This window comes from Leptopilina heterotoma, unplaced genomic scaffold (assembly GCF_015476425.1).
Source record: "Leptopilina heterotoma isolate Lh14 unplaced genomic scaffold, ASM1547642v1 Lhet_4034, whole genome shotgun sequence".
Lineage (NCBI taxonomy): Eukaryota > Metazoa > Arthropoda > Insecta > Hymenoptera > Figitidae > Leptopilina > Leptopilina heterotoma.
This window is the reverse complement of record NW_025111067.1, coordinates 1-12,808: the sequence shown is the minus strand read 5'-3', so window position 1 is coordinate 12,808 and position 12,808 is coordinate 1. Positions and strand designations below refer to the sequence as shown.

At 34.5% G+C, this 12,808-nt stretch overlaps 1 protein-coding gene across 2 annotated transcripts; it reads left to right on the top strand.

Annotated features, from left to right (window-relative positions):
• The first annotated feature begins 2,281 nt into the window (after positions 1–2,281).
• LOC122506294 (DNA-dependent metalloprotease dvc-1-like) lies at positions 2,282–6,935 on the top strand. 2 transcript variants are annotated; one of them, XM_043618392.1, is made up of 3 exons: positions 2,282–2,345; positions 6,208–6,619; positions 6,728–6,935. In XM_043618392.1, exons 2-3 carry the CDS (start codon positions 6,221–6,223, stop codon positions 6,908–6,910), a joined length of 582 nt encoding a protein of 193 aa, XP_043474327.1. In that variant the 5' UTR covers positions 2,282–2,345; positions 6,208–6,220; the 3' UTR covers positions 6,911–6,935. The 2 variants fall into 2 exon arrangements, with proteins under 2 accessions (XP_043474327.1, XP_043474326.1); XM_043618391.1 differs by lacking the exon at positions 2,282–2,345 and having other exon boundaries at positions 5,379–6,619.
• Positions 6,936–12,808: the final 5,873 nt, after the last annotated feature.

Below are 12,808 nucleotides of genomic sequence, written 5' to 3'. Positions count from 1 at the left end.
TTTTTTTAATAATATTAATTATTATATCAATAATAATAAATTTATATAGTAATAATATAAATTTATTTGTAATAATTATAAATAAAATAACTTTATTGTGTCAAATAATTTCCATTTACATCAAACAAACGAAATACCTGGGTAAAATATACGAAAGAACAGCTTCAAATAGTTCAATATTTGTATTAAACCAGGGTGGTTGCTGGACCGGGAAATGACAATGAATTTTGATCTTGACCGGGATTTTAAAAAAAAATTTTTTTTTACAATTATTCATAAGCAAATTTTTCTATATTTTAGAATGTTAAATTATTATTATTATAGATTGAATTTTCAAACGTTTCAAATTGAAGTTTTTGGAAAAGTTGAATTTTTAAAAGATTTTAACTAAAATTCTGAATAAGTTAGTTTTTAGAAGTATTTTTATTCCCATTTTCAAATTATTCAAAATTTCATGAAATTGTCTTGTAAACAAGGGGATTTTAAAAATATTTTAGTTATTTCTAGAATATAATATTGAATTGAAATTTTAAAAATAATTTTTTAATAAGTTACAGTAGCAATTCTTAAAAACTATTCAACTTTATATAGTATAGGTATTCAAAAAAATCTATTTGAGTTCAAAACTATTTTTAGGATTTGGGAAAGAATCAAAGTTTTGTCTAAAATCAGGAAATTCCTTTAATCTTTCATTGAATAATTTATTTTCAGAGTTATTATTTATGACCGGAAAAAAATAATTTGTGACCGGGAATTATTTTTACAAAAAAAAATGTCCACCCTGATTAAACAAATCTATTCATTCAATTCAATTCACCATTCATCCGAATCAAGCACGATTTATCCGGTTCAAGTAAGCATAGTCTCTTTTGATTCAACTAAAAGTACTTAAATCAATCAAACATCTTTTCAAACAATTTGAATTATTTGAATCAAACAAATCCTTTCTTCAATGCAGTAAAGTTATAAATTACAGTCATTAACAAAATCGATTATTATTCGATAAATTAAAGAAATTGCAGAAAGAATTCAATTCTTTGCAACATCATAATAATTTTCCTGAATGAGATGAATCATTTAGTAATTACAAGAAAATTCTGAAAAGAATTGAACATAACTACATAACATAACAGAACATAACTAAGAGAAAATTAATTAAAAAAAATTTTGTTAAAATTGATCTTAATTAAAATTCCTTTTTTTTTTTTTCAATTTGTACAGTTCATTTTGAATTAATTTTTATACGTAAAATTATTCATGGAGGAAAATATAATGAATTCTTTTTCTTTTTTAATTAATTAAGTCTACACCGTTAAACACCAAATAGTTCTATACAATTCAATAATGCAGTTTTCAGAAAATCATCAAATTCTTTACACTTATAGATTTTTGAATTTAAAATTCTCTTCAAATTGATAAAATTTTTAGAAAATTATCTACATACGAAAGTTTTACAAAAAAAAATTCTACACGATATAATTAAATATAATTTAATTCAATTCTAATTAATATTTATTTTTTTTTTATATAAAAAAAATGTATTGATTTGTGTAGATTTGAACAATGTTAAATTTAATATTAATAATTACTTAAATTAAAGCATCCAGAATTATATTTTCCAGATTAGAATTTTCGGTATGGAATCAATTGCAAAGAGCTAAGCAAATTTAATTAAATAAAAAAATTTTTTTTTTTTTTAATCATGTGTGTATAGATATTTACTAGTATAAGTACTCTCTATTTCGAATTAGTAAAAATGTTAAGACGAGACAGGAAAATTTTGAAATAATTAAAATCTTTCTATGCTGGGGAATAATATTTAAAGGCGTGCAACGAAAGAAGGAAATGAAAATAGAGAGGTTGAAATTTGGGAAAGAGAAACTGCCTTTTCTTCGCCTAGGATTTTCTGTCGCCCGGCCCCTAATGTTTAGACGTTAATACTTCGCAAGATCTCTGACTCGATAATTTTTACGACCGTCGAGAGATTGAATGGCGCCGACAGGCGAACCCAATACCGACCCGACGTGACTAATCGTAGAAATACCTCTCTTGTGACAAATGCTCTTCTCGTTGGGTACATTAAGTTTAGGTGCCCTTAGTCTATGTTTTCCTTTTCCGAAGTGCGTGTCGTTCGAGAATGTTAAAATAAATAGTTCAAGTTTCTGTTTAATTTTCAATATTTAAGAGTGAAATAGTGATAATATTTGAAAACCAAATTATCCATATACATATATACCTACATATATATATACACATATATATATATATATCCACGTACATATAATCTGTACTAAAATTGGACCATAAGCGAGGGATTTTGTTGGAGCTCACTCCCATAAGCCGAGGTACGTTTTAAAATTATTATTCTCCTTTTTTTTTTACCATGATATCCTGAATAGTATTTATTTTTTCTTATCTTGTTAATAAATTGAATTCCTGTAATTAATTTTAATATTCATGAAAGAATTCAACAATTATTTATAAAAACAATATCATTCTCGAGAAGAATTTTATAAAAATTTTGATTTACGGGAATAAAATTTTGGCAATAGTTCTCTTATTTATTGATATAACTGAATCCTTTTGAAGAATTATTTTTAATAATAATTCAATAGTTGCTAAGAGTTTTATTAAAATTTTCAAAATAATTTTAATTCCCTTGAGAAACTCTACTATCCCTGAAAATAATTGAATCATTGCAGAAAAGTCCATAAAATTGTTAAAAATTGGATTTCTGTACAAAATTTTGCTATTTTTAAAAGTAATTGAATTCTTCATAGGAACTTTATGAACATTGTTCCAAATAATAATTAATTTTTTTTTTATAAAAGAACATTATGAAAATGTTATTAGTAATATGGATTGAAATTGAATTGAAATTAAATTCTTGTGAAAACCCTTATTTGTGAGAATAACTACAACTACTCTAGTTTCGGAAGATGCGGAATTCTTTGTTAAGAAAAACTAAATAAATAATTATTAAAAAATTTTTTGTTGTTTTTTTTTTTTTTGAATAATTTAAATGTTCGTAATCAAAATTATTTTTGTTTTAAGAGAATTATTATTTTGTTTTAGAAAAAGAAGAAAAATGTTTGCACAATTCATATTCTTAATCTTATTTTTGAAACAAGATTTTCCTCAGGAATTAAGACATTCAAAATTTCAAATTTAAACCCTTTTTAAATTGAACAATTTATAAAAGTATATTTTATTTCTTCATGTTTTCTAATAAATTAAAGATGACCGAGAGACAAAATCATTATTTTACATTATAAGAATATTATTACTGTAACTTCATCAAACCTTCAACATTTTAATTGAATTATTATTTTCTAGAATTTTAAATTATTATTGTTATTATTATTACTATTATTATTATTTTAAATTATTTTTATGAAAATAATTGAATTTTTTTTTTGCGATGAATTTTAATTACTTTGTGAATATAATTTAAATGTTTGCGTAGAATTTCAATAAAAGTTTCAAGTGATTGAATTCTTGCAAAGAATTTTATCGAAATTTGATACTAATTGCATTTTTTTTTTAAAGTTTCTTTAGTTTATGGAATAGAATCGAATTTTTTTTTTTAACTGTATTGAAAATAATTGGATACCTGAGAATAATAATAATTATTAATAAAAAAAATACTTTAATTCTTGGGATGAATTTTAATAATATATTTCCTTTTAAATAATTGAATTCTTTTTGTGAAATATTTTATTAAAATCGTAGATATTGAAAATCATTAAAATTAGTAAAATTTCTGAAATAATTTAGCTTTGGAGAAGAATTTTGTTCTGGGACAGATAAATAAGTTATGAAATTAATGTTATTGTCTATAATTAATAATGTATATAAATTAATGCCTAATTTATCGATAAATATACTTTCAAATCAATATTAACGTAAATTATCGAAACACGAAATAATTCTCAGCTGTTCGCTTGTGTATAGTCACTATTTTCTCTCACGAGAAGGCATTCGATAGCACTGTAAGACTTTTTTATTTTATTTTTGTAGAATTTTAACGTTCAAATTACAATTATAATTGTGCAAAGAGAGCATTAGATATTATAGGTTGTAGTAAAATGATCAAATGTAGTAAACAAATTTATTCCCTTTAATATATTCGAAAATATAAAACAAATGGACGGAAACCGGGGCGTGGACGGAAATCGGTGCAACCGCGGTAAACCTTAAAGTTTCTAGACAATATAAAATGAAAATTTAATTTTCTATAATTGTTAGCTTTTTCCACCTTTAATTTGTTCAAACTTTTTGTTAGGTAATAATAATAATTATTTGTAAAAAATTTTTTTTTTTTTTAACATTAATAAAATTTAGTTTTCTAAACATTGTTTAAAAATAGACGAAAACAAAGATTTGTCCTCTTGATGTCATTTTTCTAATTCAATAGATTAAGTTATAGATAATTGACAATAAATATACTTAGATTGCTTTTAAATAATAATTTTTTTTTAACGGTAAATTTAAAATGAAAGTTTATACAAATTTTCTTCTAATGTTTTAAAATTCAATATTTTCAATTACATATTTCCAAGAACACATACAAAATGACAATATTTCAGAATTATTTCTAACATTTTGGAGAAGACAATCATGTTCAAAATTCTTAATGAAAATTCATCAAAAATTAATTAGTTTTTCTTTTAAGTTAAGATATAAGAATCATTTTAAGAAACGCAACTATCCCTGAAAAACAACATTATAATATTCTTAAAACCAATTATTAGATTTAATTATCTTGGAACAATGTAAATAAACATTTGTGAAAACTTACTTTTTGGACCTTTAGAAAATTACTTAAATTAATTGATTCAGAGATAAGTTAGGCTAAAATTTGTAGAAAGTATATGAACAAAAGGTAATAATAGTAATTTTTTTTTTAATTTAAAATTCATAAAATACCAATTATAAAATTTAATTAGAAGCTAAGTTTGATTTAGTTCACACGGTCTATAGTTTTGTCCAACGGGGTTCTCACGTAGTCGGCGGTGACTGCCATGCTCGGCGGTGGCCGCTGGCAAGTACTTCGCGCGCTCGAAAATGACGGTCGAAAAAATTAGTCATAGATACCGCGTAAATAAACCGATTTTTGTCCAGCGAATACTGTATTATTCCTTGGAATCATAGTTCCAACATTTTTCCCTACTCTCGCTTGTCGTCTATCTTTAACGGGAATGCCTCAAAAATGTCTCTAAAGTTGGGGCGCTCCGAAAACGACATTTTTGATAATCTACTAGTGAAATTCTATTTTTATCATCCTACTGGCTTTTGTTAATTCAATTAATAATACAATTCTTTTCTTAAACAAAATGTTTTGTTATACTTGGACAATCTTTTTAAAGACGGGTGGTAATCATGCAGTCGGCGGCGTTCTCGCGTGGTCGGCGGCGACTGCTGCACTCGGCAGTGGCCACTGGCAAGTACTCCGCACGCTCGGCAATGACAGGATCGAGAAATTTTTTCGTAAATACCACATAAATAAACCGATTTTTGTCTAGCGAATACTATATTATTCTTTGGAATCGTGGTTCCAACATTTTTCCCTACTCTCGCTTGTCGTCTATCTTTAACGGGAATGCCTCAAAAATGTCTCTAAAGTTGGGGCGCTCCGAAAACGACATTTTTGACAATCTACTTGCGAAATTCTGCTTTTATCATCCTACTGACTTTTGTTAATTCAATTAATAAAATAATTCCCTTTTTTTTTTTAACCAAAATGCTTTGTTTATACTTAGACAATCTTTTAAAGACGAGTGGCAATTATGCGGTCGGCGGCGTTCTCGCGTGGTCGGCGGTGACTACCATGCTCGGCGGCGGTCAGCAAGTATCTCGCGCGCTCAATAATGACAGGATCGAGAAATTTTTCGTAAATACCACATAAATAAACCGATTTTTGTCTAGCTAATACTATATTATTCTTTGGAATCGTGGTTCCAACATTTTTCCCTACTCTCGCTTGTCGTCTATCTTTAACGGGAATGCCTCAAAAATGTCTCTAAAGTTGGGGCGCTCCGAAAACGACATTTTTGACAATCTACTTGCGAAATTCTGCTTTTGTCTTTTTTTTTTTTTTTTTTTTTTTTTTAATTTGTTAATTTAACTAACTTTCCAAAGTTCCAAAAATATACATATATATATAATAAAATTTTTTTTTTTAATGTACATTTTGTTTGCGTCTAGGTGTATTCTCAACATGAGCGAGAGGGTAACAAGATCGCAGAAACAACCCTTAGAGCCAGGGTTGAAATTATTTCAGCGCAAACGGGCTACGGACGGGCGTCCAGATCTGAAAGGACTGTATGATCATTTGGACGAGATCTATTTTAATAATGAGCTCGCAAATGCGGGCTATACGTTTCACTGGGGGCCGAAGATGCCATCCGCTTCGGGGTGCACGGATTTGCCTAGGCGCGAGGTGCGCATAAACTGGGAAGTACACAGCATGCTTCCTGAAGAAGATCTGATCGGGACCATGCTGCACGAGATGATACACGTGAAGCTATTCCGGGAGAGGAAGGATTTCGATAGCCTCAATCACACTGAGGTATTCCAAAGAGAAGTGGACCGTATCAATGCCATTGGACCCTATCGAGTAAGTTTTGAGTACCTACTGTTTCTAGTATTTTAATGAGGTATATAAGTATTAATTATATATTCATATCTTTTTAATTATGTTTCTCTCTCTAACTTTTTTTTTTAGGCGGACATTATTCACCATCTTCCACAGAGAGTGACTAACCAACTATATCCGTACGTATGGAGATGTACAAGCTGTACGTACAAGTTGCGGTTATCAAGCTCTCTGATACCTGGTCCGAGATATGTCCATTTTGTGCGTGGGCAAAAAGTTTGCGACAACCCCTTGTGGGTCAAAGTCAAATAATTGAGTCAAAAAAAAACACGGCCCTTTTCATTTCAGTGCTCTTACTAATTGTAAAAAAAAATAAAATAAAAATAAAACGCAATTAATGATTATTATTTAAACTAACCTATCAAAATTTCTTAATATATATATCTTATAAAGTGTTTAATTCATCTTAAAATAATTAAATTTGAATATTTAGATTACACAATGAATAATTCATTAAACTATTTTTTTTTATGTTAAATAAGAATTTTCTTAATAACCTAATAATGAAATTAAAACAAAGTTCCATTTAGTAGAATGAGAAAACTTTTTAATATTGAATTCATATTAAGCAAAATTTGAAATTGAGTTTGAGTTTAAAATATTTCTTTTGGATTTTTATGTGTAAGAAAAAAAAATAGATAGTTAGACCTGTGAGATCAGGTTGTTTTAGATGGCGATTTTGAACGTTTCTTAGGGTCGTCGTGAACACTAACCTCTTCAAGTCGAAGATCTTCATTGTTGCCTTGCAAGGTTACGTTTGGCGGAGCTACTGGCGAGAAGGTGGTTCGCGATTCTTTCTTAATGAAGTCTCCTCCACCTGGATTCCATGCAGCTTGGAACTTAATCCTTCGGTTAGTCATCTGATCTTCACTGATGGTCTATCTTCGGACGTTGCAGACTTTATCTCCTTTTTTGGAGTAATTGTTGGTTCAGTTGAGGTTGTTCTTTGTTGTATGGTCACCTCCTTGTTGACAGCGGTTGTACTTGTAGAAGGGATATCCTCGTATAATCCAGCAACATCCTTGGGTGTTGGAGTTTTAATCGATGGTTTCCTTCGTTGTGACGTTTGGATACTCTCATCACTCGACCTTGAGAAAATTGTTTGAGACAGTTTATATGTCCCGGTTTTCAGCGGTGATCGACACAGGTACATAAGCAGAAATGCACATAGGAGAATAATTCCTCCATATGATCCGTAAATCAAGGTCGAGTGTCTTCCTTGATTATGTTGCTGTAAGGCGAACTCTTGAAGTTGTTGCTCTAGTTCATCTAGGGTTTTTGAATTCAGCTCGAATGCTGATAAATTCGGGTTAAATTCAAGGATGGACTTCGTTAGGACTCTAGTATTCTCGAGCAGGTGATTATATTTTAGTAGTGTTGGAGAGAGTTTCGTTAAGTTTAAATGCAGATCTGATTCAAAAATAAATTCTGATTGACCAGCTTGTGAGGTGGTGGCTGGAATTATGGCGTCCTTGGTTTTAAGGGAACAGCCTGGACCCAATTTGAGGATCCCGACTTCGCTCAGCATGATCTTGATTGGACTCATGGAATGGCATGCTATTGTCGCCTTTTCTGGTGCAGCAAAGGAATAGATCCATCCGCCTATGGTGGTCAAAGGCTTCCAGTAAGACTTGGATTCGCTGGTTACTCTGATGTTGCAAAACCTTAAAGCTTCCACGTTGGGCTTGATCAACAATAAGGCTTCACAGGACGCTCGTTCACGGAGATCGTAGATTGGGGCGCCCTGAAGACAGGCGTGAAAAGATGTTGTTGTTTTACACAAATTCCATTCCTGCTCCTTTAACAAGAGGTATGTTCGTTGATCCTCGTCAGTAATAAGGTAATCATATTCAGATTTTATGTATGCTCTTCCGGTACCATTCTCGAGCATTTCCTGAGTGGTCGGGAGTGAGTGTAATTTGAAGGCTTGATAATTATATTTTTCTAAGAGTGGTATGTCGATGAGGACCTTAAGTTGATGATTCTCACACAGGATGGTGATGGTGGAGATACGCATCAGTTCATCGATGCTGATCCTAGGTCCGGTCAATGGAAACTGAACATCCTTGAGGTTATCCTGCACTTCTCGCAGAATTGGTTCCAGTTGTTCTGATGTTATGAGGCCGGGGTGTAGATATCCTTTCCTGGCTTCATGAACTGCTTCTAACATAGTGGTAGTGGCCTGCATGTTGTGATCGAGGCCCAATCTTAATGCCTTGGCGATGGCATATGTCAGATTTCTTCTCTCCATTTCGGCCTTCGACTTAGTACTTCCTACGGCAATCAGGACTTGGAGTTGTTCCTGCAGTTCCTTCAGCAAAGATCCATGTTGTTGCACCTGGGAGTGCAGCGAATCGAGTTGTGATCTCACTACGTGGGTTTGTTTTCCCACCAGGTGTGACAAGTTGGCCTGGGCTTCGTTGAGATCTTGGATGGCAGCACTATATTTTTCTCCGTCGTCATAGGTCAGAACGCCGACGATTGGTCCTGCAATCTTTCCCAGGAATCCCAATAGTGGGACTGAACGCCTTGCTCGTAGTTGGGTGGTCATCTTGGTTGGTAAGGTCTTTTTAGTATTTTCCAGTTCTTCGATCTGGACTCGAAACTGTTTTTGAAGTTCTGAGGCCATTTCCCATTTATCTTCCCAGTCATAGTATTCGACTAATTCGTTGCACCATTCCTCCTCAGGTTTACACTGCTGTTTTAGTCGCTGCAGCCTGCTCCTTAGGTCGTCAAAGAATCGAGTCTGCTTGCCCACATCCAGGAATACGGCAATCCTCCAGTTGCTGACGGACCTCCTGACTTCTCCGATATATTCGAAATATATCCCGCTGCTGGACTTGAAAGGAGTGATCTGGTAACGATCACTGGCGGTAGTCATCTCCACATCGTGGGAATAGGTCTGCTTCGTTGTCATCACTAAGGTTAGGAAGAGGCATGTCAAAGTTAGGTAATTGGTCATCATCGCTTGTTTGTCAATCTAGAATCAGAAAGAACAAGTTAATATGGGTTTAGAATTAAGTCAGGAATTTCACAATTGGGCAACCCTGACCTTATCCCTATGTTTTGCAAACCTTTCACCGTTTTTGGTTTCGAGGATCACATTGTTATTCTGTGTGAATCCTACAAGGGTATACGGTCCTTCTGCGCGCTTATCAAACTTATTTGACCGAACTTCTTTAAAAACATACACCTTGTCGCCTATTTTGGCATTCAAAGGTCGTGCTTTACGATCGTAGATCTCTTTTGATCGTTCTTTTGATCGAACTAGATATTTAGCAGCTAAATTTTGCAGTTCGTTCATCCGGGTAATTAAGTCTTTTAGATAGGATCCATATGTTTCGATTTCGGGCCCTTGAGGTAACGAACTGGGTGCTTTAGCCAAATGTCCAAACACGAGTTCGTATGGGGTAAAATTGGTTGCCTCATGAACGGACGTATTATAATTAAACATCGCAAACGGAAGCAAACGATCCCAATCGTCAAAATCCTTCGCGTAATGTTTAATATAATCCGTCAGTTCGATGTGACTTCTCTCAAGTGCCCCGTTAGTTTGTGGGCGGTAACCAGATGTCGTAAGTTGTTTAACGCCAAAAATTTTTTCTAACTTACGCATCAAGGTGCTAACAAAACTTGCTCCTCTATCCGTTAGAATGCAACGGGGTGCTCCAAACACTGAGAATAAGTTCGTAGCTACCGCATGGGCAATTGTTTTTGTTTCTATATTCGGAATGGGGACCGCGATACAGTACTTAGAGAAATTGTCCTGCATTGTGAGGATGTGCCGATTTCCGTTTGGGGTGGTTCGCAATTTTCCGACGGTGTCTAAAGACACCTTGTCAAAAGGCATTGCCGGAGTATCGGTAATTATCATTGGTTCTCTTGTACGGGCCCTAGCGAGCTTGTTTTCGAAACAACTCTTACATCCTCGAATAAATTGGGTAACGTCGTCGCGCATCCGGGGCCAATAGTATCTTTCCCTAATTCGTCGGTAGGTCTTGCCTATACCTTTGTGTCCACCTATCAAACTGGAATGAAATTCGGAAACGATTTTACCGCGTAGTTCGACTGGGGGTACTTCAATTTTTCCGTGGCACAAGGTGATGGCTGCGTCGCCACCGCGGAAAATTCCTGCGACAAGTTCCGACATTTTATTTTGAGGGAGTGTACCTAGCAGGTCTCCGGAATTTGCCATTCGACAAGAATTTTGATTGTTAGATGCTAAGGCTTTTCTTAAATTTTTTAGTCCGATTATAACATCTTTCCAACAAACTTCATCAAAATGGCGTCTTTTAACAATGATCGAAAAGACCTTGTATTTACCGTTAGGGGAAATGAAATTTGTCCTTTGACGGGTCTACTGTCCCTAATATCCTGTAAGTCGATATTTTCTGTAGCGACTAATAATTTCGAGATTGGATCGACCGGTTCGCAATCTTCAGAAAGGAAGTGGGCATAGTTGTCTCGTCTGTACGTCAAAGGTTCTGTCCATTGATTTGTTACACCACCAAGGGGCTTGCTGTTGTTCGGTTTCAATTCTTGGGGTTCACTATCACAATCACGATCACTTTCACTGGATGCTCCGGAAGATGATGGAGGATCAAAATACGAATTCTTGAAGTTCAGGAACGAAGAGCTAAGAGGCGCGCACTTCTTTGCTACATCATTGTCTATATCCTGTATTCGTCGGGGTTTCATGCCCTGGTTCCTCACAGTGATCTCCCGGTTGGAGTTGATCCCTTCATCCTTGAATCCCGTGAACGGGGTGGATTGTGCACGTGGGATAGTTGATGGCCCTGGAGTAGATAGCTCGGTTTCCATCTTGAGTGTTTGATCATCTATAGAATGTTCAAAGACTTCTGGGATGTCCTTGAATCTTACCGTACTTTGTCTCCTTGGTTTGGTAGATTTACTAGTTAGAGGAGTTTCCTTTTGTGATCCTTCCACCGTGGTGGGCAATTCAGGTTGCTCACTTGAAAACTCTTCTGATTCAGTTAATTTTTTCGCTCTACTCCGGTTGAAGTCGTCCAGAAATTTCTTTACTCTTTTGGAGAGTTCGTCATCGGTTCCAACGGCAGGATTAAGAGTTTCTAAATAGTCCAGATGTTCTTGATCTTCTTCACCGTCAGAAACATATTGTCTTCGTGGACTGCGGTCTAGGCCTTCATAATCCCAAAGTAGAGTATTGTTTGTTGGATTGGAGAGGTTTAATCCAGCATTCGCAATCGATCGATCGAATCTATTGGACAGATTCTGATACACTCTGGATCAGTTGTTTAGCGTTGGACGGTGATCGTTCTTCCGCTTTCTGATCATCCGATTCGCTGGTTTCGTTGTCGCTGATATCAATTTTGCGTCGACCTTCGATGATCATTTCTTCTAGAGGTAGCTCTTCAGGTTCCGATTCCGATGATGGCGATGAATCCGGTTCTGGGTTTTTCAGAGCCCCTTCTCTAGCAAGACGATCCGCGTTCTCGTTGCCAATGATTCCCTCATGTCCAGGGATATGCTGCCAAACAACGTCAAGAGGTTCGATAGCCTTAATTAATCGTTCGTAAGGCTTTCTATTCTTCACTGGTTGTTTCTCTGTTGTCCTCCAATCGTTCTGTTTCCATTTCGGTATCCATTCCTCAACGCTCTGCACCAAGTATCGGGAATCTGTTTTGATCCTTAGTTTTTTGATACCCGCTTTTTTGGCCTGTCGAGCTGCCATAGTGGCTGCTTCGATTTCGGAAGCGTTATTCGTTTGACGTCCGTTATAACGTCGAGAAATGTTTAAAGGATTGTTTGGACCAAACCACACGCCAATTCCTGCTTTTGGACTGGATCCTCCATTTTCGCAGCAGGCTCCATCAACGAAGACGTCCGTGTACGGGTCGGGACCTTGATTCTGAGGGGCGTTGGTTTGAGTTTAGGTGATTTAAGTGGAGTAGTATGGACAGGAAGATTAGGGAAAGCACTATAGTCTTCTCGGAACACCGGGGGATCCGAATCTTCATCTGTTCCTTCCTCCGATTCTTCTTAGCACTTTCATCACTTGATGATGAATAGGGGACGGTTCCTTAGTTGTTTCCTCTTTTGATAGCAGTGGTTCCTCGGGGTTCGTAGGTCTCTGTGGCAATGCAGCTTTCGTACGACTTCCTTAACGGG

Excerpts from the sequence above, each read along its gene's own strand:
- LOC122506294 (XM_043618391.1), top strand. The coding sequence starts at position 6,185 with ATGTACATTTTGTTTGCGTCTAGGTGTATTCTCAACATGAGCGAGAGG. Across the intron at positions 6,620-6,727 it reads ATGCCATTGGACCCTATCGA|GCGGACATTATTCACCATCT; the intron begins GTAAGTTTTGAG and ends TTTTTTTTTTAG.